Source organism: Sorex fumeus, unplaced genomic scaffold (assembly GCF_029834395.1).
Source record: "Sorex fumeus unplaced genomic scaffold, SorFum_2.1 ptg000041l, whole genome shotgun sequence".
Classification (NCBI taxonomy): Eukaryota; Metazoa; Chordata; class Mammalia; order Eulipotyphla; family Soricidae; genus Sorex; species Sorex fumeus.
In genome coordinates, this window is record NW_026606098.1 from 1,547,150 (window position 1) to 1,574,017 (window position 26,868).

General features: G+C 47.4%; 1 protein-coding gene across 2 annotated transcripts in view; it reads left to right on the forward strand.

Annotated features, from left to right (window-relative positions):
• Positions 1–26,868, forward strand: part of DYRK1A (dual specificity tyrosine phosphorylation regulated kinase 1A) — a 77,881-nt gene that overhangs the window by 38,620 nt on the left and 12,393 nt on the right. The window contains exons 2-8 of one of the 2 annotated variants that reach the window (XM_056119375.1): positions 5,195–5,391; positions 10,465–10,584; positions 12,194–12,382; positions 15,484–15,631; positions 20,079–20,365; positions 22,546–22,692; positions 24,102–24,242. In XM_056119375.1, the coding sequence (XP_055975350.1) occupies positions 5,195–5,391; positions 10,465–10,584; positions 12,194–12,382; positions 15,484–15,631; positions 20,079–20,365; positions 22,546–22,692; positions 24,102–24,242 (1,229 nt within the window). The remainder of the gene's footprint in view (positions 1–5,194; positions 5,392–10,464; positions 10,585–12,193; positions 12,383–15,483; positions 15,632–20,078; positions 20,366–22,545; positions 22,693–24,101; positions 24,243–26,868) is intronic. The other variant, XM_056119376.1, reaches the window with a different exon arrangement.

Sequence of the window (26,868 nt, forward strand, 5' to 3'; positions counted from 1 at the left end):
TTCATAAATGGTGAAAGGATCCTGCTCCAGGCTGTGAGAAGTGGAAGTCTGATAATCACAGGCTTTAAAAAGAGTCCCTACCCGATCCTGTTGTTACTCTTACCAGTTTCTCACAAATCCTATCTGTGTTGAGGGTAAAAGCACTGAGCACTTACTTAGGGATTGTCTGAGTGAACATGGGTTTGGTTGTTTTGGCTGGTAAGCTTGTGTATGAGTGTTTCGTGGTGACAAACACTTCCTGGTCACTAACGAGCGAGTCATCAGAAACCAGTCCATTTGTTCCTGTCTTGAGATAGTTTACAAAGCCATCGCATAGTTTGACTTGGGTATGTGCATATTAATCACAGTCTCTGAATTCAGACACCGCACTTTTGGATATAAAAATGAGTGTGAGAAATAGACATAAACAACAGCTCTGACTTGTGCTATGATAAGACAATTCTTTATTTCTGACTCATGAGCCCCCTCGTTGTAAAAATACTTCTTACTCCTTCAGCTCTCTCCTCCCTTCCTCTCTCCACCGGTTTTTCATATTCGAAATATTCCTGGTGGGTATTTGTTGAACTCGGGCCACGTGCTAGGTGTTGCTCCCTGTCCTGGTGGCTCTGTTGGCGTCTTCTTAGGCGTTTGTCTTCTATGACCATCCCACTCTCTTCTCACGGCAGTCTGGCTCACCTTTAGGGAGAGTCTGTCGCAAAATGTTGCCTCTTCAGAGTTCCCACGCTAGGGGCCTGGAGAGGTGGTACGGCGGAAAGGGTTCTTGCGCTGCACACCACCCAGGCTCCGCATCTGCCCCCTCAGGCATCAGTAGGATGCAGAGCCGGTTGTGTGGAAGAGACGAGGTGGAGACCCTAAGAAATTACCCTGCAGACTGGTGAGTCTCCAGCTCCAGGTCTCTGGTCCCCTGAGAGAGCGAGAAAGTTCCTTTGCTTTTAAAGGAAACTTTATTTACTAACAAAAATTTTATGAGCTTTTAAAGAGCTTTAGAAGCTTGGCTGTGACAGGAACGGTCAGGGTAGCCCAAGACACAGAAGGCGCAGACAGGCCCCCTGGTTTCCTGGCATGAGCGGCTCCCTCCCAGTTTGCCTTTCACACTAGTGACGGCAGTTACAGTTGCAGTCCAGGGTTGATGGGCATGTGATGATTTGTGGATACATTTGAAGTAAGCATTGTGGATTGAAATATTGTAGCTAAAGTTTAGCTTACTGGAATAAAGATAGCCGGTTCAGTTTTATGAAACAGGTGTATTGTGGGCCAAAGAAAGTTTTCATAGAAGACTGACTTCTCTTGATGATTGTGCTGGGGATCCCAGCAAGTGGAGTAAGGCTTCAAAGAGAAAAGATCAGGAGGGAGAAAATAAAACTGCTCAGGCGCCCAGTAATAAGTGAAGCAACTGCTCATTAGACAGCGCCGATCAATCTGCGGAAAACTCTGGTTGGGCCATTGCTGCTTAACCAGATTCCAACCTGAGTTTGTTTTGATGACTTTGTGTACCTGATTCTAACACATGCATGTTAGAGAGTAACCTACAGTGCAGTGTGTTTCCAGCAGAACACAAGAGAGAATCCAGAAACAGGTCCGGGCAGCAGTGCTCTGTGGTCTCAGGTAAAGGTCCCCATTCCGGGAGACTGAGGTGACCCTCCTAGAGCAGGACCCAGACCTCAGACCACTGCCGTCGCAGTGTGAGTGGACTTGTTTCAGTAGTCTTAGCATTTCAGAAGCACTAATTCTGTAGCAAAAGTTGGGTAAAATAAAGGTATTGTGTTTATCAAACACACCTTTGAGAGTGATGGAGTGACCCTGCAAGTCACCTTGAGGCAAAGACTTTCTTGATAGGGAACTAGGAAAGCAAGCAGCTAGGGCACGAGGAATGGGGACTACCACATCTCCCCGAAGGGTTGGAATCAGTGAAGCTGAGGGTTGCGTGCATGTATGCACGTGTGGGGAAGGTTGAGATGACTGTAGGGAGCAGATTGTCCATGGACAAAGGGACCTGAACAAGAACCCTATAGCAGAGGCCTCAAGTGCACTAGCTCTGGACTGGAAAGAGGGAATACCCTGCCAGTGAGCGCTCCGTCCACTGGATAAAAACATCCTGCTCCAGCTGGTAAACCAACAGTAAGCAAACACACCTGTGTTGGTGACGTTTATCTCCTGTGGTTTCAGTCATCAGAATAGAAGTGACTTGTGGACAGGCAGGCGTGATTACTGACTCTGAGTGGGCTGGATGGGTTCCGGATCCCGCTAAGCTCAGGGATCGTTCCTGGCGGTGTTGCACAGATCAGATGTGGTGTCAGGGTCCAATGTCTTCCCTGCCGAATTCTCTGGTCCTTGTGTTGTTTTCTGGTCACTCAGGTTCTGTTATGGTCATGGTTTTAAGTTCATTATCGATGTGTTTTGTACTCCCACCCCTGTCCTTTTTATCGTAGTAAAGAATATAGCATGAGGCCGTCGTGATAGTATAGCAGGAAGGACGTTTGCCTGGCACACAGCTCAGTTAGGTTCAATCCCTTGCATCCTATATGGTCCCCTGAGCTTGCCAGGAGTGATCCTTGAGTACAGAGCCAGGGATGACTCCTGAACACTGTTGGGTGTGGCCAAAAATAATATAGCACAATACTGACGTTGATAATAGGAACAGAACCTACTATTTTAGTAGTGTGCCCAAGGGTTTTGTGTGAGGTCCAGCTGTGCTGGATTCTGGGATACTGGTGTATCCGGGAGACGACGTCAAGCCTTGGGGACGAGGGTTTGTGGAGTGATCACAGTTAGAGGGAGGGAAACGGAGACCCAGAGTGGTTAAGGATTGGCCTTTCAGGGTCTTATTCCTTTTCCTTCTTTTCTAAGGGCTGTTTTCTATAGTGGGGATTGCAGTTCTTTGTTTTTGTCTTGGGGCCACGACCAACTTTGTTGAGAGCTTACACTCAGCTCTGCACAGGGATCAAACGCAGGGTAGCTGCTTGTGCGCCAAGCGCCTGTCCTTCTGTATCTCTCCTGCCGGATCTCCATTCCCTAGAGGTGTCTTGCCTGTTGCTTTGCGTTCTTCGTGTTTTTTTAACATGCAGTTTGAAAGCACTAAGGCCCCCCCATTCCCTCCATTTGTGACATTTGCCGTTTCTTCCTGCTTGCAATGATAGTGCGATAAACATTCTGTCTGATCTGCCATTATTTCCCCGGGAGGGTCATGAACTAGCAATGTCTCCTTCCCTGACCTCAGGAATAGTGATATCTCCTTCCCTGACCTCAGTTGTTGGAGTGACCAGTAGTCGCGTGCTTGGTCATGGTGCTGGCTGCCAGGGCTTGGCCACCTTGGCTGTGGTCACGTGTGTGTTTGTGCGCATGGCCGTGGGGACCTTGGGTCAGGGGGATGTGTGAACTGGAGGCTGCACATGGTTGAATGCCAAGGGCCTGTCTGCAGGGGCTGGCGGGCCGCCATGGAGTTAGTCTCAGGGTCTTACGGCAGCACTTGGCACCCTCGAGCCATCCCCAGACCCCCGAAAATTTTATCTCCACTCCTCAGAATTACTCCACATCATTGAATTGGCAGAATGAGTGTGTGTTATTTCACTAAGACCAATGAGAAATGTTTATAAAAGATACCCCGTCTACTTTCATAGGAAATGGTCCTTTTACTTATTTAGTGGACATTCTCCCCACTTTTCGGCCACACCCGGCGATGCTCCCGTCTGCCTCCTGGCTCAGCACTCGGGGTGCACAGGGGACCATATGGGGTGTCAGGGATTAAACCCCGGTCAGCTGCGTGCCAGGCAGGCACCCTGCCTTCTGTGTCACATCCCGCTGGCCCCTGGAGTCAGCATTCCTTAGGCACGGACAGGCATCAGGGAGGTCTCCTACTGCAGGGGGACCCCTGCTCAGGCTTGGAGCAGTGCTGAGGCAGGTGCTGACTCTGGCTTGAGGAGGAGGGCTGGGGGCCGTAGACCTGACAGTTTAGTGAGTCTCTCTGAGGAACTGGATCACAGTGGGACAGCGGGGGCTCTGCGAGGGAGCAGTGGAGTTGAGCAAAGAGGTGGGATTGGACAGTTTTCTGGGAAGAGAGCCCACCAGACTGGTTGGTTGATAACTGGGTGGTCTCAGGAGGAAAAGAACCCTCTATTTTTTTGTGGGGGAAAGAGGGCAGTTCTGGTGCTGCCAGGGTCAGACTCACTTCCTGTACTATTTCCAGCTGAAGTGTGTGAACTCAAGCATATCCCCTTCAAGATGGGTGCCATCATGTCAGGCGTTTGGGGGTGCAGTGCTACACCCGCCAGTAGGCGCTGAGCTGAGGTCTCGCGTGCAACAGCCTGGAGCAGGCGCTGTGGCTTCTTGCCATGTGGCTGCTGCTCTCCGGAGCAGACCCTGGCACTGACTACAGGTCTCCTGTGAGCTTGGGTCGCTCAGGATGACAGGTGCAGTATTGGGGTGCAGAGACTTGATCTGTCTTTTGGATGCGGGTTGCAGTTACAGGTTTGGTTGAATGTAAGGAGAAAGACCCTTTCTTTTTCTTTTTGAAGGGGAATCATTTTTATTCACTACTGAACTAGCTTTGTGGACTATTGTTGGTTTCCATTTCCACTGTGATTGGCAGACCTTGGCGGTCTTCGCTGTGGAATAGTGACCTTATTGTTCCTTCTTGGGGTGCTCTTGCTGGCTGTGGTTCTCTGGGCGCTGTGGTGGAAGAGTCTGGAGCACAGGCTGAGAGTGGTACCTGCCCATCCGGATTTCACGCCATTGGCCGGGAAGCAGGCTGCTCACTGCAAGTCAGGCACTCAGTGGATGGAATCGCATGTGAAAAACAGACCCAAGAATTTTCCCCTTTGGGGCCCTTGCCTTGCATGCGGCCGACCCAGGTTTGATTCTCAGCATCCCATATGGTCCCCTGAGCACCGCCAGGAGTAATTCCTGAGTGCAGAGCCAGGAGTAACCCCTGAGCATTGCCGGGTGTAACCCAAAAAAGAAGGGGGTAAAAAAAGAGTTTTCCCCTTCATAGAGATTCACAGACGATCATTTTAATCATACATACATCTTATGTACATTAACATAAAATGGTGTGAGTGATATTCTTGTTTCAAAAATCTTTAATATTGTTGAATGTCCCGAAGACCTTATTTAGGAAGGATGCGGGGGGCCGGGAGTGCAAATGTTAAGAAGCAAACGCTAAGAATGTGCGTTTTAACCCTGACCTGTCTTCCCGCAGGAGGAGAGACTTCAGCATGCAAACCTTCATCTGTCCGGCTCGCACCGTCATTTTCATTCCATGCTGCTGGCCTTCCGATGGCTGGACAGATGCCCCATCCGCATCCGTACAGTGAGCGCCGCCAGCCGAGCCTGAGTGACCAGCAGGTTTCTGCCTTACCTTACTCTGACCAGATCCAGCAGCCGCTCACCAACCAGGTACGTTCAGGATGGAGCCGAGGCATCTTGTTGAAATGGGGGCTAATTTCTTAACATGGCGAAGAGGAGATGCAAAGATGCTCTCCGGCTTTCAGCTTTCCAGACCCTGGGAAGCCCAGGAGTCTTAAAATAGATGACATGAGGAAAGTTTGCATTCAAAAATTAGCTGGGTTTCTTTTTACTGTGTATTTCACTTAATTTATAAAAAAACATTCAAAACCACATTCCATCACCTGAAATAGCAAGAGGAAAGGTTACTTCCAAAAATTTCAGGTCAGGGATAGAGCTGAGTGGTAGAGCATTTGCCGAGCATGCACGGGTGAGGCTCGGGGTTTGAGTCCCAGCATGTAACCAAAACTGTACAAATGAGGAGTAGCAGATAAACTAAGAAACAGAGCTTACTTTCATAGAAAGGAGGCTAAGTAGGAAGACATGTTAAGAGTAGAAGTCACATTCCATTACAGCAGAGTTTATTTATTTTTTATGTAGGAGTACTGCTATATATTCAGCCCCTGTTTAGCTGATTGAATTGGTCATGAACTCCACCTTATTTTTTTTGTTTGTTTGTTTTTTTTTTTTCATTTTTTATAATTTTATGTATTGAATCGCCGTGAGAGCAGTTACAAAGCTTTCAGGTTTAAGTCTCGGTCACACAATAAAACACCTGTACCTTTACCAGTGCCCATTCTCCACCACCAAAAAGCCCTAGTGTCCCCCCCATCCCATACCCTCCCCCTACCTGTGGGGCTGATGATTTCCACATTACTCTCTCTCTTCTTTGATCACATTCAACATTTTGACACCAGACCCACCATTGTTATTTGGGATTTTACCCCAACATTCAGTTCTGCTGAAAAGGCAACAGTAGACAATTTGTTTTCTGTTGCTGGTTATGAATAACATATGATGTCGCGTGACTGCAGTAGTAGCCGTGCGATTTTGAAATTACAAAATTTTTACACTTAAATCTGGAGGGATTTCTGCCAAAACCTGCTGGGTTCCGAGATTTGTTTCTGAGTCTCTGGGATCATGGCCATTAAGTAGCTTGATCAGGAGCCAGAAAGGCCGTTCATGGGTGGCGACGCGGGTCTCTTTGGAATGGGGAGGAAAGGGCTGACTCCAGACCCATCACATGAGGTCCTGCGTGTCTTGTCACTGAGGGCCCAAACCTGACTGTTCAGTGGCCTCTGGAGGATGGCGGCCACTGAGCTGTACAGCAAAGTTTAAAGCACAGCATTTTGGGGTTTTGTTTTTAATGCTGCTAATAAACTACTTCTGTGCCCATTTATAAAAACAAATGCAATTTTTTTAATTAAAAAGAAAGAAAACGTAAATTCACCATGCTGTTCATTCTAAAATTCAAACTAGAGATTCAGCAATTTCCCACCCCAAAATTGGCGGTGTACAGAAAATTAATGCTGACACCTCTCGATGAATGGACACACACTGTCTGCCATCTGCGTGTTGACAGGATAGTCCACTGCATCTGCTGCACTGATGATTAGTTTGGGAGGGAATATTCCCTGTCACCTCCTGGGTTTTGGGCCACACCCAGGGGTCCTCGGGAGACTCCCGGCTCTGTGCTCAGGGACAAGTCCTGGCAGCGCGCTCTGGGGATCTGACCAGGGTTGATGGAGTGCATGGAAGGTTCCTTGCCCTCTGTACGCTCTCACTAGCCCCAGAGAGGGGAGGATTATTTTTTCTACCTGTCGCGGTGTTCCCAGTGGAACTGAGATTACGAAAAGTGATCGCTTTGGTCTGTACTCAGGAGTTTACTTTGCCACTCTTGGGTTTGGTCTTTGATATTATCAAGTGACAATCGACAAACTTTGAAGACTTAAACTTTGTTCTTTCCGTACTAGGCTGTGTGAAGGAAGCATGCTCTCTCGGGGTGAAGGGTGTGCAGGGCCGATGAGCAGCCAGCGCCTAGAAAGAGCAGGACCTTTGCTATGGGCCCTGGGCGGGAGGCGCAGTAGGGTTCACATGTGGAACCGGGGTCACGTGTGTAAAACGTACGAAGCGTGAGAGTAGTAGCCATAATAAGATGGAATGATTATTGAGGATGGCAGAACTTAATGAATTTGGTTTTTGTGTGATACTGAGAAGTCGTGTTTGGGAATTGGAGCTGGCAGTCAGAATGTTCCCACTAGTAAAGTGTTTGGTTTTGTGCCAGAAGAAAGTAAACTCTGTTTGGGTGCCTTTGCCCGGCTTGGTGCCCCGACAACACGGTGACCTGTGTGCTCTGCTGATTCCAGAGGGCTTGTTGGGCCGGGCTGAGTACCCCTCCGAGTACTCGCTGGATGAGACCTTTAGGGGTCTGTCACTGCGACCGGAAAGTCAGTTGACTTAGGACATAGTTTTGCATAAAACTAGCATCCTGATTGCGGATTATTTTAAAATAAGTGAATTCGTGGAGTCTTTCCATCTTTAACTGTAAAATAAAGCTTGTTCAGGGTGTGTGTGATAGATTGGGTTTTGGTTTTGGCCACACCTGACTGTGCTCTGTCTCTGTGCTTAGGAATTACTCCTCTTGGGCTCGGGAGACCCTACGAGTTTAGGGGATCAGACCCGGGCCGGCCACAGTCATGGCAGGTGCCCTAACCACTCCTCTGTGGCTCCAGCCTGGAAGAAAATAGTTCCCAAAGTCTGCGTTCTTCAGCCTCTCACATCTGTGCTCTGCACTGTCTGTGTTGGAGTCTCAGCCTGGTGTGAGTGTGGCCAGGCCAGTGGGCAGTGACCACAACTATTCTGAGGGCCTATGGTGGGAGGCGCTGCTTCCAGTGATGCTGCAGGCCCGGCAGTCCTGGGAGCCTTTGTTTCCTTAACTGAATGAGGCCGTTGTTGTGGAAGCAAGACCCCTGCCCCACGCCCTGCAGGTCTAACCCAGGGGGTCGCCAGGTGCTGACCCTGGTTCCTGTGGGAAGGGCCCCTACCTGTCCCCAGTGTCCTCTAGTGCAAAGCTCTTTGGTGATTTGATTCCCACTTTTCTTGTCATTGTCCCTATTAGTGTCTTTTAAGTAGTGCTTTTTGTACAAGGAAGCTGAAAGGACAATGCAAACATTTTATTTCTGGTAGTTTATCTTCTCTGAGTGTGTTTGGTACAAGATGAAACATGACTTAAAAAATTCTTGTAAGTAGCTTTAAAAACAACTTTAAAAGAGATAAAAGGCTTATCTTTCGAATAAAAGATAAATTTAGGAAAGCAAAAATGTAAACGTATAGAACGCATGACTGAAGTTTGGCGAGTTGAGTAGAATCTGGTCTCTCACCTACCCCGGTATCGCCCCAAGTTCTTCCCTGGGCGCACACACGGACGGGTCATACAGAGTCACAGGGAAGGCCCAGGGCAGCGTTCGATCCTGCATGACGTTTGGAAATAGGAGGTCACACTTACCTGAGCAGGTGAAAGGGGCGTTAGATGAGCAGAGAGTGTTGGACCTTCTGGAGTCTGCCCTGCCAGGTCTTGGCGTGGGTGGCCACTTAGTTTTTGTGACTGAGCTGAGCAGGCACGCTGTTACCCCCTTGCTCCCTCTGCGCCCTTGTGATTGGTCCCATCTACCCAGACTGGCCCGAGGTGCGGGCAGCAGGCGAAGCTTTCCCCAGCTCCCAGGGCAGGGCGCTGACCTGTGCTAGGAGAAGAGTCCATCCACTTCTCTGATGGGGCCAGAGGCTGAGGCTGGCCCGCCTCAGGGAGGTAGAAGGAGGCACTCTGCGTCCGGGCCGCTCTTCTGGTGCTGTGACCCCCCCAGAAGCAGGAGTAGAGAAAGCACAGGTGCTCAGGGCTGGCTGGAGCCTTAGCATGGATATTTGTATTTGTCTTTGTTAAAGCTGCTTTCTAATTCTGGACTCTGCATGGCAGCACAGGAATAAAAAATAGAGAATTTTGTCACCTAACGTGAAGTCACACCGAAATTCGTGAAGGGGAGTGTTGGTTCATACAAATTATCCTGTTCTTTTCTTCATTTTTGAGCCCTTTCTCTGTGGAAGACTCCATTTGAAGCCCTGAAAGGGTCTGGGCCCTGACGGGTTTCGGTGAACAGAGCATGCCTGTGTGCTGCTTCTATCCAGATGCGTCGGGAGGAGAGTGAGCTCCTTAGAATCTGCCAGTTGCTTTGGCCTTGAAGGCAGAACCGGACTGGTTGTAGAAGACCTTTGTGGTTTTGGTGGTGTGCCAAGCACATAGCGCGCTCCTTGTCTGCGGGAGGAAGGCACTGCTCAGTGGCCTTCGTCAGTGTCCCCTGGGCTCGGGGGTTGGGTGTTTCGAGTGAGTTCTTCCTCCTGGGGAGATGGCGCCTCTGCCTCGGCTCGCACTGGCCTGTCTGGAGTACTGGGGCCCCTGCTCAGCGGGCGAGTCAGAAACTCACGGACACACACACATGCAGTTTTGTTCTTAACCAAATCTAATAAATTTATGTGCTTGCTTTATTGTTTTTCATTATGCATGACCCAGTTATTCTGCTCAGCAGCCTGAAATGGTTCCACTCAGAGGGTAGAGTAGAGGCTTGCAGCTGCTGCGGACTGCTTCTGTGCTTGCAGGGACCCAGGTCAGGCCGGGAGCAGCCGCCCGCACTGGCCCCGCACCAGCATCCGTCCAGCTCTAGAATACCCGAGCCCCCCACACCAGGGAGGCAGGGGAGAGGACCCTGGGGAAACCGCTCATGCAGACCGGCTGTGAAGTGAGCGCCGGGAGCAACCGTGCCTGTCAGGCCCATGTGGAGGCCTGGAGCTTCTCACCGGCCCTACAGAGCCTCCCTTGTGGCAGGAGATTGTCTCCCTCGGGAGCCTGGTCGGAACGTTCAGAGGAGCCTTTTCCTTGGGCTCTCCTAGGAGCTATCCGGGTCCCAGACCAGGGTTCTTCCTGTGTGTCTGTAAGCCCTGAGGCTCACGGACATGCTGGGCATGGTCTCATTTCATGCATCCGATCCAGTGGTGGTGGTCTGCACTGGAGTGGGCTGGAAGGGGCAGTCTTTTCAGTGGATGCGAATGTCTTTTCACATGGATGTGCACAGTGAGAGGGGGCCTTCCTGCCGTGCAGACCGTCGTTAAAGTGCTAGTCTTCTCTGTCTATTTAAGGTGATGCCTGATATTGTCATGTTACAGAGGCGGATGCCCCAAACCTTCCGAGATCCAGCAACTGCTCCCCTGAGAAAACTTTCTGTTGACTTGATCAAAACATATAAGCATATTAATGAGGTAAGAGCGTTCATCTATTATAACCGCATCAGTCCGGCCATAGGGCATGGGGCAAATTATGACTTATTTAAACACACTGAACATTTTCTGTACTCAGCGATTGTCATAGTGATAGTTATTGTGAAGACTCATAATTTGTAATAATGTATAAAATATGTATATTAACAAGGACAACAAAGGTTTTAAATTTGACATTCCTTTACCTGTTTCTCAGAGTTCTAGTTAATATCTGTAATCACTTTTCTTCCAAACAGAATGATGCTATCGCTCCAAAAGGATCCTCAAGCTTTGCTTATATATTTATTTATTTATTTATTTATTGTTTTTCCCAGGGATGTCACATGATCTGAGATACATTTAAACCCTGGCTAACAAGCATTTTATCTCATTTATTTGGCCGGTCTATGTAGCTTTGGTTTTAAATTGTCTTTTAAATCAGCATCTTTTCACTGTATACTATTTTAAAGCCTTTCTAGTGAAAGTAAGTAGGATAAAACACTGCAGCACTTTGAGTTACTTAACCCCACCGTTTGGCTCCTTGCCCTGAAGTTATTTTTCGGAGTGTCTGGGACCTTGGGCTTTCCCCGCCCACGCTGTAGCCTTTCGGCTGCCTCTGGAGCTCTAACGCCCTTTTCTGGACAAGAGGAGACCCCACCATGCTTTCGCTTCCGAAAGCGTTGTCCTTTCATACTAGATACTTCCCTTGCCAGCTTCTGACAAGAGAGACTGTGTGATGAGCTCAGGAACATTTCCGAGTTGGGCCTCTTTTATACACAGCGATTGTCTTATGAAGAAGATTGCTTCAGACTAGCTTTGGATTGAAGATGCAAACAGACTCCTAACATGTTCACAGACCTTGATTTCCCCCAGATCATTACCAAAGCCCCGGGCACACGGTTGGGAACAAGTGGCTTTGTTGCTCCTTGTTTTTAGTGGAATGTCACCTGGTGTGGGGCGCTGCCCCTGTGCCCCTGGCTGCGCCATGCAGAAACTCCCCAAGGTAGTGGCTCATCCCTCAGACTCTACCTCTTCCTCTGGTTATTTTTTCATTAATCTGAAAAACCATCAGAAACATAAATAGAAGGAATACCTCGATCTGTGATCGGTCCCTGTGAGGCGACCGTGCTGACCTGTTCACCGAGCGAGAACAGCCGTATCCCCCAGCACTGTCGGATCAGGCAGTGACCCACGTGCACCTGGAGTTTATGTTTTGAAATCTTTTGCCTTACGATTAATACATAAACTTGGGAATGACTGGGAGGGGCCACGAGGGAATGTGAAGAGGATGAAACTACTTGTTATTTAGTACTTGTTGGTGAGTTTAGTGTTTGCAGTTTTAAAAACTTAACATACGATACTCTTGGACCTCAGTCCAAAGGTCCCCAATCAGGTCATTGGTAGCGTTGTCTTACTCTGGCAGCCTTACCAACTGCTTCTTTTACTTGTTATATTTCTTTGTTCAGCAGTAGATTTTTCTCATATGTACTCATATGTATGTATGTGTATATATACATATTGACTTATATATGTGTATCTGTGTATGTACTCCAGCCTCGAGCACCTCCGGCAGTGATGTAAGCAAGACTAACAATATGTATTCTCACTTCAGGTTTACTATGCAAAAAAGAAGCGGAGACACCAGCAGGGCCAGGGAGACGACTCTAGTCATAAGAAGGAGAGGAAGGTTTACAACGATGGCTATGACGACGATAACTATGACTATATTGTAAAAAACGGAGAGAAGTGGATGGATCGTTACGAAATCGATTCATTAATTGGCAAAGGTTCCTTTGGACAGGTAGGTACTTGAATGGAAAGTGGCCATTTCACAGGGGAGAAGACCCGAGTGTGCCCTACTCTTTCGCTTGGTCCTCAACAGGACACTTGGGATATTGACTTTGTTTATTTTGATTTTGGAGCTGAGCGGTACTTGGGCTTGCTCCAGGCTAGGGTCACTTCCTGCCTGCCCCACAGCATGGAAGAGAAAAGAGTGAGTACCCCTAGCTGTTGCAGCAGGTGCCCTCTGCCTTCTGGGTTCCCAGGAAGCCTGAAGCTGGGCTCAGGGACAGACTTGTCAGGCCTCTGGCAGCCTCTGCTCAGCAGGTGGCCTTCAGGGGTTCCTGCACAGCCCACACTCCCCTCAGCTCCAGCTGCTGCTCCTACTGGTCATGGCCCCTCTCTGGGAGGGATGGTGCAGGCAGCTGTTTGCAGGAAGGAGGCGCCAGGCATCCGGTGGACCTGTGAGTCCTCCTGCCCGGCCCTTGCCCATCCATATCGCTCATCACCTGCCCACCCCGCCTCTGTAGCGTTCATGGCCCCCAGTCTTCATTCTCGAGGGACCAGGCCACCCAGGGACCGTGCCTCTTCCTCGCACTTTTAGAAAATAACCAAAGTTTAAAATGTGTCTGTCCAGGTGCGGGCTGGGGGACTGGGAGGGGACCTAGGGGTCCCAGTGGTGGGGCTGGTGCTGGAACATCGTCTGACTAAAGCCCAAATGCGAGTAAGTTTGTAAACCATGAGGCTTTCATAAAGAAAAGTCATGGGGGGGTGGGGGGCAGAGAAAAGCCTTTATTTCTGGCCTGAGTGCCCTGGCTGTCCGCCCACCTGAGCGCCCATTCTCAGCCGCCCTTGGCTCTGTGGCCCTGACTGGATGCTGCAGTGGCTGTTGGTTAAGCAGTGCCTGCCCTGCCTGCACCCTGACCCACCGTTCATGTGCTTGTTTCATGGCTGGCTGCCCCTGAATTGTCATTTGCCATCAGCCCACTTCTCTCAAACCGTGGGGGCTGCCCCCTCCTCCTGCCCCGCCCCTTCCCTGAGAGAAAGCACTTGGACCTGGAGGAGAGGGCAGTCTTTCGTCCATTGGCCGTGACAGGGCTCACAGGCACGCTGGCACTAGGAGCAGAGGTGTGACGCCACTTGGCGCCTCGAGGCAGTGGGGGTAAGGGTGGGAGGACCCCCAGCGGACAGTCTCTCTAGCTTCGGTGGGGCCCGTCTCGGAAACTGGGGCCCTGTGCCCCTTCTCTCCTCGTGGCTGACCCGAAGAATCCAGTCTTCTAGAGCTCGGGGTTTGTTCTCCTCTTCTCACTTGCTCTCTCTCCTACCAGGCCCCTGTGAGTCAGTGGGTGTCGCTGGCCTGTTTGCAGCCGTCACACGCGCTGGTAGCTTCTTACACCAGTGGGGATTCATCCCAGTTACACGTGGAACTTTCCTGGGAAATTCTGGGAAACCAAGAAAATGACTGATGTCTGGGCTACAAACCAGTTAAACTAGAGTTTCTTTGGAATGGATTGTGGGCATGGCTGTCTCTTAAGCTGCCTGTTATGAGTCTGGAGTTCAGGGTTGAAACTCACTGCTTTAGCACAGAAGTGCCCAAATGTCCTTGGCCTACTGCCCCCCTTTTGGGAAAAAGCCCTCAGCGTCTCCCCCTGAAGTCTACCTTAAATTAACAGAATGCACCCATGTGACCCCTCTTCTTCACCCCCCACACCCACACACCTCCGTCCTCCTCCCTCCCTCCCCCCCCCCCCCCCCCCCCCCACACACACACACACATACCCATCTGGTATCACTCTTTGGGAAACACTGTTTTAGCATCTAGCAGGGTAATATTTGTTAAATTAGTAAATTGCTGGGTCTCGGCATCCTTTGCCCATGCGATCTAGGCACTGGGCTTGGCAGAGCCAGTGTTGTCCATGATGTTTATGTGAGTACCCTGATTTAGTAGCCCGGATTGTTTAGAATGGGCTGGAATCACAGATTCTAAGTTGGACTTCATTAGATCCGTGCCTGCTGGCTCTCACCTCACCTTCAGATGACGGTCTACAAGGATCCGGCCAAACTGTGTAGACTTAACTTAGCATGTTGTCAGGGATGGTTGTCTCTGGTCTGTAGAAATGTGATGTTCTTTCTCATTGAAGTGATTTGCCCCTTTTTTTGGTGAATATTTTATTTGTAACATGGAACTTACCTTGAATGAACAGTTGAAGATGAGAGAGTCGGTGCACATGGACACTCCGTTTTCTTAGCGTTATTTATTTTTATTTTTTTAAATATCATAATCTCTTAAACAGGCTATGAATTCTTTTGTTCTGTATCTTTTCCTATGAAAATCTAATGCTATAACATTACCTGCATTTTTCACATGACCAAAACCTTTCACATATTCTACACATCTACTTCATATTAAAACTAGGTTTTTCTCTGGGGCTGGAGCAATAATAGCACAGCGGGTAGGGCGTTTGCCTTGCACGCGGCCGACCCAAGTTCGATTCCCAGCATCCCGTATGGTCCCCTTAGCACCGCCAGGAGTAGTTCCTGAGTGCAAAGCCAGGAGTAACCCCTGTGCATTGCCAGGTATGACCCAAAAAGCAAAAAAAAAAAAAAAAACCCTAGGTTTTTCTCTTACTAGTGTAGTGGAGGTAATCTGAAGATTTTTTTTTTCCCTTATGGCTTTCCTTTAATTAAAAAAAGATGGAAAAACCAAAGCACTGGTTGAGATTCAGTGACTTTCTGAAGTTAGAGTAGTTGTATCTAACTTGCGCAGAAAGTTTCCTGTTTCGGTATTGAGTCTTGAGAAGGATGCAAGAGTGATGCTTGGGAACAGACGGGAGGGTAGATGGAAAGGCAGAGTGGATAGGGCGGTCGATGGAGCCATAGAGCTCCCACCCCCCACCCCCTGCCCCGGCACGCATCAGGGACGAGCATAGCATCCATGGACCCGGGAGCTTGTTGAGTGGTTGCCATTCATGGAATATGTCTGTTTTCTCTTTTTTTTTTAGATTTTTTAAAAAAATTTTTATTAGTGAAACACCATGAGGTACAGTTGTAGACTTAAAAAATTTTGTGCTTGGGTTTCAGTTATACAATGATCCAGTACCCATCCTGTTTTCTCTTTTTCAGGTTGTAAAGGCCTATGATCGTGTGGAGCAAGAATGGGTTGCCATTAAAATCATCAAGAACAAGAAGGCTTTTCTGAACCAAGCCCAGATAGAAGTGCGGCTGCTCGAGCTGATGAACAAACATGACACTGAGATGAAATACTACATCGGTGGGTGTGCACAGACAGCCACGGCCCCCTGCCCGCTGTTTCCTTCTGAGCAGAGGCTGAGGCTGTCCTCATTGGGATTAAGAATGCAGCTGTTTTATTTCCGTTGAAGGGCATTGATTTCATGCAAATTTACTTGATCTGGCAAAATTATTCCAGTCTTGGGGAAGGTGCAGTCCAGGTGACATGCAATTTAGAAATTCAGGAGAGTAGTGTCAAGTTTTACGATTTACAAGTAGTGCTTGCTTTAATGCTCTCTGTCTTTCTGGAGATTCTGGGATCATTGACCATTTTGTTTCTGATAGAACTAAGAAACCAGAAGTAAGCTAAGATGTTAACAGTTACAGACTCAGTTCTGGAAGGTCTGAGCCAAGAGCCGTCTTCTGTGGTTTTGTCTTTGGCGGTATTTGATGCTGGTCAGACCTTACGTGGTCCCCAAGAGCCATCATTTATTGTGGCTCCTGGCCGTATCCCTGTGTTGTGTCCCCACCGTCTGTAGTGGTCATGACGGAGAAGGATGCTGTAGGAACTTCAGGTCACAAGTGACCTGCACAGCAGTGACAGAACCACGGCCCCCATGCCTGGAGCTAGATCTGAACCTACCCGGGCCTAAGTCCAAAGCCTTAGTGTGGTTCATTGTCACCCGTTGTCCCCAGAACAGCTTCCGGAAATGAAAGGTGGAATCAATTAACAAAAACAGTGAAAACCAGGGGCCGTTAGCATCTGGCTTCTCATCATCAGTTACCACGTGTTTAATACTCTTCCAGTCAAAACTGGGACTTACGTGGTTGTTGATGCCATTATTTTATGTACCTCTGAGAAATAAAGAGCTGCCAGGTATAAATGCTCTCTGTTTCCTGGCACAGCCCTTCCAGTCAGCTGATTGTAGTAGTTCCCATAGACGTGTAACAGAGTAACTCAGAGATACTCCAAGATGCTGATTCCACGTGGTAATGTGCTTCCATTTTACTTAACAGACAAAGGTTTAAGAAACTTGGCAGGGGGACATGGTGCAACTAGGGTAAGGGAATAGGTACTTCATGAAAAATTAGCATTTAATTATAAGAGAAAAGAAGGGAGAACTCAGGAATCATTCCCGGGGGCCCAGGGCACCATATGAGATGCTGGGATTGAACCTGGCTGCTAACAGGTTCATCGGAGCTAACATCCACGTGCTGTGTTAGCTCTCCAGCCCCCCAAATTGGGTGTTTGAAGATGTGAGGCTAAAAGAAACTTGTATTAGATTTTGTTTCTGAGACACTTTCCATTCTCCATTGGTAAAGTAAAATGATTCTATTTCATTGATTTCCGCGGGTCCCCCCCACCCCCTTTTCATATCTAATAGAGTCATACTAATAAATCGGCATTTAAAATCATTTCTCTTTCCATCACTGAGCATTTGCTCCTCCTTTGTATCTCATTGGTATTAAACACGTGGTAACTGATGATGAGAAGCCAGATGCTAATGGCCCCTGGTTTTCACTGTTTTTGTTAATTGATTCCACCTTTCATTTCCGGAAGCTGTTCTGGGGACAACGGGTGACAATGAACCACACTAAGGCTTTGGACTTAGGCCCGGGTAGGTTCAGATCTAGCTCCAGGCATGGGGGCCGTGGTTCTGTCACTCCTGTGCAGGTCATTTGTATCCCATCAGAAAATTGTAATGGGGCTAGACTCACACAGAGGTCTCTGGGCATGCCTCCCTCTTCTTTCTCCTTACATTTTTGTGTTGTCTATTTTGTATGTTAGCTTATGTAGTGGAGAAAGTGTTGATAATCTAGTAGTAGTGGCATTTTAATTCTGCCTTTATGGCAGGCGTGTATAGTGAGAGCTACTTAGTTCTGTATTAGTTACCACAGATACTCTTTTGGATGAGTTTGCTTTTCTCTGTGTTCTCATTTAGGAAGATGCTGAATGCATAGTGTCTCAAGAAACAAAGCTTCTCTTGTGGAGAGCAAACAAAAACCCAAAGAATTACACCAGTAGAATTAATCTCTTACATTGTCAGAAAGTCATGTTGCTCTTATAGCATAAATTTTGTTTTGAAGTTGTTTTTGGTTTGGGGCCACATTCCTCAATGCTCATGGGCTCCTCCTGGCTCTGTGCCCGGGCGTTATTCCTGGGGGTGCCGGGGATTGTGGGATCAGCATAGGCTCGAGTTCATTGCTCTGTCTTTCTGCCCCTCGTTTGAAATTTCCATCATTTTTCTGATGAGTTTCATAGACTTTATGAATGTAAAAAAACTATCAAGGCTTGTCTGGATTGTACCTATCATGATCTAAGATTATTATTGTTATTATTACTATTTTTTTAAAGAGCAGTGAATTTGCTTTATTCTATCTGCTCTTCAAAGAATGCTAGAATATTTTTGAAGCTCTGAAATGCTGTTCTTTATAGAAGTGTATAAATATACCCATTTTCATATGCTGGAGCGATAGCACAGCGGGTAGGGCGTTCGCCTTACAAGTGGCCAACATGGCCGACCCGAGTTCGATTCCTCCGCCCCTCTCGGAGAGCCTGGCAAGCTACCGAGAGTATTCGATATGCCAGACACAGTAACAACAAAGTCTCCAATAGAGACGTTACTGGGCCCGCTCGAGCAAATCGACGATCAACGGGAGGGCCTTTACCTTTATATCATTAAACACACTGCAGATATACACACAGTTCATAAAGTGTTGTATAGTTCACGAATGGGATGGTCAGAGAGAACACATACCCAGTAGCTGTGTGATGAAGGGCAGATTAAGAGGTGTTAAAATTCCCTTATTATTTTATGCTAGGATCTGATTAAAAGAAGACTCAGGTTATGCGTGAAGAGCAAGGTCCTACCATCCCTCTGGTCTCAAAGTTCTCTTACGGATACAAACCAGACACTTTATTTTATTTTATTTTATTTTTGGTAACCGTGGCAGTTTATTCAAGTTATTATCAGGATAATTATAAAGAAATCGCAAATGGTTGGGGGATAGCAATTACACATAGGTGTAGCTGAACATTAATATAAACAATGAACAGACATAAAGCCCCTCCTTCAGGGGAAAATCTTCTAGGAGGTCCGCCCAAGGGAGGAATTACATCAAGGGGCATATTGCTTTCTCCTTTCCATTACAAACCGGGCACTCTGGTCTGAGCCTTTTTGGTAGTTGTTGGAGCTCAGCACGTTGTAGCTGCAGCTACCGGGCCCGGGAACTCCGAGGAGCACTGTGGAGTTTCTCGCGGTGGACAGTCACATCGGTTATTCCTTGCTCTCCTTTGAGACTCCGCTGAGTCTGGTTAAAGCTCCTGCAGTACTTTGTCTGCGGGCATCAGCCTGTCACCCAGATCTGTGTTTCAACTTAGAACCAGTGGCTTCCGGGGGGGTTGGGGGTGCTGCTCGGGCCCTGTGGCCGTTTTCCATCCAGATTGCCTCTTGGGATCCTTTTATTATTTTGCAGAATGTTGGGTTGTGCTTGAGAGCCTTGTATTATTTGTGTTTTATTCTAAATTAGGGTCATGTGTATCGAGAACAATCTAGAAACCCTGTTTTTGGTCTGAAAACTGCCTTGGAAATGGTGCATTGCTTCCTGGCACGGTTGTAAGCTGTGTCCAGGGCCAGGCCTGGCCTTCGGTCCTTTGTCCAGAGATATCTCTGCAGAGCTTTCTCCCACCGTCAGGGCACTGCGGTCATGCCAGTTGGGTTACAGGACCTCAGTGTTGGGTATGTGAGGCCTTTCGTGGCTAGGAGTGACACTGCAGTTCATTAGCTCCTCTGAGGTAAAGTCGCTACTAATACCTAAGTGCAGTCTTTGACGCAGTCAGGGTCAGACCTTATTCTAGAGGGTCAGCTGTGTTAGCAAGTATTAAATCTCCTATTTCCCCACGTTGGCCACTACTTAAATCATCTTTGGCTGGACTTTATTCTGAAGTTTTCCCAAACCTCCAGGTTAAGTTTTACAGGAGATTCCCCATCAGTCAGTTTGATGAGCCTGATCAGAAACCCGGATCAGGAAATCTTAATGTGGGTGCCAGACATTTGCTCTGTTCCCCAGACGGAAAGAAGGATCTGCCTTGGACACTTGTTTTGGAAAATCAGTAAAACCTAAAACTCAGCGAAGTAGATTGTGTGTTTCTGTCATGCGTGTGCGTGCGCGCGCGCGCATGTGTGTGTGTGTGTGTGTGTTTTCTCTCTCAGTGTTCTTTGCCAGTTTGTTACTCGTATTTTCCCTTTGTACATTATATTGGCTACTGACAGGCATTGTATTGCTTACTTCAGTAGTCAAGCAGTTTAATAATATTCTTAGCTAATTTAAAACTTATGCAGAATACTGATCTCCAAATTTTGGCTTAATTTCCCCCCCCCCCCCCCCCCCCCCCCGCATTTGACTTGGTCATGTTGCAGATTGAGTGCATGAATGCCTTACTCTATGGGTATATGTAATTTAAAATGAACCTTTTTTTTCTCTTCCAGTGCATTTGAAACGCCACTTTATGTTTCGAAACCATCTCTGTTTAGTTTTTGAAATGCTGTCGTACAACCTCTATGACTTGTTGAGGAATACCAATTTCCGAGGTGTCTCTTTGAACCTAACAAGGAAATTTGCACAGCAGATGTGCACTGCACTGCTTTTCCTCGCGACTCCAGAACTTAGTATCATTCACTGTGACCTCAAACCTGAGAATATCCTCCTCTGCAACCCCAAACGCAGTGCAATCAAGATAGTTGACTTCGGCAGTTCCTGTCAGCTGGGGCAGAGGGTAAGTAGAGTCAGGACTTTCTTTTTTTGGGGTTTTGGGGCCACTCCTGGATGGGATGGAACCAGGCCCCTGCAAGGCCAGCGCCTAGCTTCTGCACTCTCTCTCTCTGGCCTCAGGGTCAGGATTTTGGACTCATTTTCTTTCAGTGTCGAGACTTGAACCCTGGGCCTCACACATGCAAGGCAAGCGCTCTCCCCGACTCACCTCTCTGACGAGGAGTTTTGAAGGAATGTGAAATGGTGCAGGGAGAGGATTGGTCTGTCCCTGTTGTGTGTCATTCAACAGCATTACGGAGTGGCTGCTCAGTGTCACACCAGGGCCACTGACTGTTGATCCCTAGTTTGGGGAAAATGCCTTTTTAAATGTAAAGGGTAATACTTTGAGGAGGAGATAGTGGGTTTTCAGAGTGGATATTAAGTGTTACAAGACAGAAAGGGAGGTGAGTGAATTAAATGTTGCTTCATCTGTAGTTACCAAAGAGGAGGGATCTTTTGTTGTTTGTTTTATCTTTTCAAAATTAGAATATTGAAGGTTTACTGTTGATGGTTCAAGATAAATTTTTTCCCCCAAAGCTGATGGATGAAAAATAAAATCTATAATTTTGGCATTGCATGTGGCAGTAATAGAGAAATTATCACGATCACGATCACGACCACCCTGTTGTTCGTCGATTGCCTCGAGCAGGTGCCAGTAACGTCTTCTTCGTCCTAGCCCTGAGATTTTTTTTTTTTTTAAGTGCCATATTCAAGGCTTTTTTAGGGTTAGGAGAATGAGACCCATCATTGTTACTGGTATTTGGCATATTGGGTATACCACGGGGAGTTTGCCAGACTCTGCCGTGTGGGCATGTTACATTTGGTAGCCTGCCAGTTTGACCAAATTAGGAATGAGATGATATTATATAGTTGGCAAATCGGTTTTGATAAATAGACTTAACTGCTTTTCTCTGTAGAAATTCTGACACATGTTTAAGCTGCTTCCAGCAACCCAGTCCTTTCTGTAGCAATAGATTTAGGGTTAGTGGGCTTGGGAAAGCAAAGTTTTTCTGTTGTTCATTTGATCATTGTGAAATCTATTGTAAAGCATCTTGCATACCACATAGAAGTAAAAGGTGGTACCTTTCTGGAAAAGAAAGAAAATTGCCAACTACTTCTCTTACCAGACCGGACAGTGCGGCGATAAGCATCTTGTATAAGCCAGAAAATGCGATAGTCTAAGTAGTTGGGAATCTTTGGAGCTTGTCATGCATTTGGCTTTTTTTTAAAAAAGAAAGAAAAAAGAAAAGAAAAGACACCTTGGAAGTGTGGCAGGTCTTCACAGTCACTGACCCTCTTCCCTCTGGGAAGGGTTTGAAGGTTGGATTGAGGCCACTTGGGGAGAAAGTGATGGGAGTTCTCAGCAGGAGCCAGAAGCAGGTCAGTCACATGACGCTTCAGCCCCTCCGACTCAGACTCAGCTCCTGTACTGAAAGCTCATTTCAGGATTTCCAAAGATATCTTTGAATGGGGTAGTGGAAAGAGAGCAGAGCAATGACCGTTCCCTCTGTAACTGCATATGGGATTATTTGCAGAATTAATCTGAGAACTAGAACAGTGCAGATGCCAGAAGCTTCAAGGGGGTCTTGTGAGGGCATTGTGCTCAAGATGCACAAGAACATGCTTGTCACTATAAATATATCAGAAGGAAAGAATAATTGAGAAATTAGTCTCAGTATTTTCTTCTGATGAGGGATATTTTATTTTTTTTATTTATTTATTTATTTATTTATTTTTTTTACAACCGGCGATGCTCAGGGGTTACACCTGGCTTTGCATTCAAGAGTCACTCCTGGCAGTGCTCAGGGGACCATATGGGATGCTGGGAATTGAACCCGGGTCGGCTGTGTGCAAGGCAAACGTCCTACCCACTGTGCTATTGCTCCAGCCCCAGGAATAATTATTTTAAAGATGTATCTTGATTACCAGTTTTGGACTAAATGAAAATATCTGCATTTTATGTATTTTGTATTTCACAACAGATTAATCATTCATTCCCTTGAAATCTTTTGTAGCTTAAACAATATTTATAGACTAATGTCCAAGTTTAGCATAAGAGGAATCCTAATTTAATAACCAGTTTGTCCTGTTACACCATGGCTATGCAGTGTTTTGGAACTCATACTGTTTGGACATACCTTTCAGATATACCAGTATATTCAGAGTCGCTTTTACCGGTCTCCAGAGGTGCTCCTGGGAATGCCTTATGACCTTGCGATTGACATGTGGTCCCTGGGGTGTATTCTGGTGGAGATGCACACCGGGGAACCCCTCTTCAGTGGGGCCAATGAGGTAAGTGAGGAATGCGGGGGGGGGGTGCGGTTTAGCTGCCGTCATCATCAATGCTTGTTTTCTGTCTGTGATCGTCTGTTCCGAAAGTCATGGTGGGGGAAGTGAAATCTATTTACCAACCTAATCATTCAAATGCTGAGTTGAGTTGCTTTTTTTAACTGACATTTTTTTATTCAGTCATATGAAAGTGAATTTGAATTTGAAGTTATGAGGCAGTGAAGTTTCTTAGATTTGGTCAGAGAATGTGAAATATTTTTGGTATCCAGTTTTAGGGATTTTAAATAGAGCAACAGAAAAAGCTCACCCAGGTGCAGGGGACAGCCTGCATATTGTGGAGTGGAAGATCTGAAGGCCACTTGATTTGGGCTAACAGAGGTTTGTTTCAGATCACTCAGAGTCAATATGGTTTGTAGGATTTTAGAGTTACAGACTCTTGTATTCCACAGGTGTCCAGCCTGTATTCATAGGTAGTTTTTGATGTTTTTTTTGGGGGGAGGGGGAGGGGGTGGTGGTGGACCACACCTGTCAGTACTCAGGAGTTATTTCTGGCACTGTGCTCAGGGATCACTCCTGGCAGGGCTCAGTTGACTATATGGGGTTCCATGGATTGAACCCGAGTCAGCTGTGTGCAAGGCAAGCGCCTTGCTAGCTGTACTAAAGCTCCAGCCACTCTTCCAGGAGAGATTTGAAGGTCAGAGACTGTTCCTGAGGGAGTCCCGCTGTTGGAAGAACCCAGCTTCCTTTTGTTGCAGAACTGCTACTTCCTTGCGGGGCTTTGTGGGTCGGGGCACAGATTGTATCAGTTCATTCACTTAGAATTGAGAAAAGATACAGCAGAGAAAAGTTCATGATTGAATCTGGGTTGTGGAACTGTCAGGTGGTCTCAGGAACTGCCCCTTTCCATTCTTTTAATTCAGTGTTGCTAGGTAGTGAATGCGTTTTGTTAGTAATTGTCATTGGGCTGTGCACACTTGCTTTATTTATTTTTGTTAGACTGTAATTTAGACTTTTTGGGGGGAGCAATTTTTGTCTGTTCACTGCTTTATTCTATTGAATGTGGTAGACACACAGTACTGAGGTAAATGAACCTGTATTTTGAGTAAGTCGATTTTTTTATTGGTGGTTCTATTAGAACATGTCATAGCTTGAACTGTGAGACTCCCACCCTTCCTCACTGTTCTATGGTGTTCACGGCCTCCTGCCACCACCCAGTAGCGTGGGTGGGCTGCCCTGCCCTTTGGGCAGGGGCTCATCTAGCTCCTGTGCTCAGCATCATCTGTGAGCCTGGATGCGGGCCTGGTCCCCAGGACATGCTCATTTGGTGTTGATGCAAGGATGGGTGAGTGGACGTACAGAGGCAGATGGGATATCCGATAGACATTACAGGTTTGTTCTTGTTTTTAATACAGGTAGATCAAATGAATAAAATAGTGGAAGTTCTGGGTATCCCGCCTGCTCATATTCTCGACCAAGCACCAAAAGCAAGAAAGTTCTTTGAGAAGTTGTCAGATGGCTCTTGGAACTTAAAGAAGACCAAAGATGGAAAACGGGTAAAATGGAATACTTGTGGGTTGGTTTGTTTTTTCTTTTTTTGAGCCTCTGTTGCTTTCACTGAAGCTGCCTTTTTACACTTAATAGTTCCTTTCTGATAACAGGTATATTATGTAGTTCCAAGGGTGGATCTGATTTAGTCTGCATTACCTCTATGAAGGGCTGGAGCAATAGCACAGTGCTAGAGCATTTGCCTTGCATGCAGCCAACATGGCCGACCTGAGTTCGATTCCTCCGCCCCTCTCGGAGAGCCCGGCAAGCTACCTGTGATGTATTTGATATGCCAAACGCAGTAACAGTTGTCACAATGGAGATGTTACTGGACCCGCTCGAGGAAATCGATGAACAACGGGAGGACAGTGACAGTGGCAGACCTCTACGAAGGAGTGTCAGTTTAAAGCCAGACTTCTCTCGAAAGCTTTGTTTGGAAAACCATAGAGCAGCTTTTTCACAAATGCCCTGCACTTCATTTCAAGGGTTTGGTTTCATAGTGAAGTCACAGTTATCAGTACTGCAGCTGGGACCAGTACGAGTTGTAATTGCAATGATGTCTTCCTTTTTTAAAAATGTCCATTACTGTACGTGGGACAAAAGAATTTCTTTGTTTTGGGTTATGACTGGCAGTCTGGCTCAGGGCTTACTTTTGGCCCTGAGCTCAGGGATCACTCCTGGCAGGGCCCAGGGACCATAAATGGTTCTGAGGATCAAACCCCGGTCGGCCTCGAGCAAAGCAAGTATCCTACCCACTGTACTGTTGCTGTCACCCAAGAAAAAAAGTTTTGGCTTTATGATAAGAATAAGAAATTTGTTGTCCGATACTTGATTCCTTGCTCAGTGGCATGGATCTCGGGAATTCCACGTCCCCGGAATCCTTGATAGTGAGTTGTTTTCCAAGTCAGGCTTTATTTTATAGTGTTTACTTGTGGTTTCTTTGTAGCGTCTCTCTAAGTGTTTCTATGGGGGGGAGGGGGGTGTTTAACTGTCGGTTTAAGAAGTTGATGGCAATTTTGCATCTTGATGTATGTTTTTGTTTTGTGTATTTGAAAATGATCTAACACTGTAGTCCAGTGTGGAGTAGAATGGCATGCTGGACTCATCCGTGACTGTGTCGGATCTCCTCACCTGCGTGCGTGGCCTCCCACGGGTGGGGCTGGTGGGGGATGGGGCTGGTGCTGCTGTGGACCTCGTGATGCTGCCACCAGGTGTCATTGCTGGTGAACTGACATGAGCGGTTTGCTGTCATTCACCGTCACGTGGCTCTGGATGCTGAACTTTGTCTCTCTGATACCTAAAAATAGATGCGTGATTGTGCACTTCACAGCCGATGTGTCCCCGCATCTCGCTCTCTCCTCGAGGATCAGGCGGTGCGGTATCCGGCAGCTCCTTTCAGCACGTGCCTGTGAAGCCCGGTGGGAAAACCCAAGCCGAAACGCCTCTGTCCAGGAGCCTTTGTCCCCATGGCTTCTCTGCCCCGGCCCTCTCCCCGGGGCAAGACACAGCCTGCCGCCACCGTAACATCTCGGCATTCATGACTTGTCTCTGGGCAGTCAGATCACTGTGTTCTCCACGCTGAGTTTCGTTTGTTTCTGCCTCCCCTTCTGGTTTTTTAAATATGTTATTTTTCTGGTCCTGTTTCTCCAGTCTCTGCTGTTTACAGTTAAACCACTCTGAACTGGAATTTGTCGTTTCTCCCAAATTGGGCTATAGGGCTGGAGTGATAGTAAGAGGGTAGGGCGTTTGCCTTGCACACGGTGGACCTGGGTTCAATCCCTTGCATCCCATATAGTCCCTTGAGCACCGCCAGGAGTGATTCCTAAGTACAGAGCCAGGAGTAACCCGAGTGTCACTGGGTGTGGCCCAAAAAGGAAAAAAAAAGAGCTATAATTATTCTATTATTATTTATATATGGGGGCATTTAAAAAAAATCTTTTCCCTTCTGAAATTTGGTGGCATCTCGGACTAGAGCTATAGCACAGTGGGTAGGGCGTTGGCCTTGTATCTGGCTTACCCAGGTTTGATTCCCAGCATCCCATATGGTCCCCCGAGCACCGCCAGAAGTAATTTCTGAGTGCAGAGCCAGGAGTAACCCCTGAGCATCCTGGGTGTGACCCCAAAAAAGAAAAAGTTGGTGGCATCTCAACCTGTATTTATATTCAGTGATAGGTATATACTTCAACTGTTCATGTGTTGACTTCAGCCTTGGATAAAACACTGTAACCACATTCGAAAACTTGAGAGAACCCACTGTAGGGAAGTTCCATAAGTCTGGCCTGTCGCTTCACCACCCTCCTGTCATTCTGTTCGTTTCCTCCGTCTGTAGTCGAATTCATACACTGGAGACCTTGTAACACTTGTTACTGGGTCTCGTGAGTTTTTCCCAGCCAGCAGGTTCGTCTTTAATGTGTTTATATTTTTACTGACTGATCCTCTCCCTCAGTTCCATAAACCTTGTTTCTGGTGGCGACTCTGCCCTGGCTGCAGCTCTTTCCACTGCGCTCGCTGTCTTGTGGCACCAGGCCCGGCAGCACAGGGCTCTCCACGCTGCTCCCTGCTCCCTCGTGAGGGTGCGCGCATGCTCGGGCTTCTCTCAGGCACACATTCTGAGAGATGTGTTTTTTTAATTCA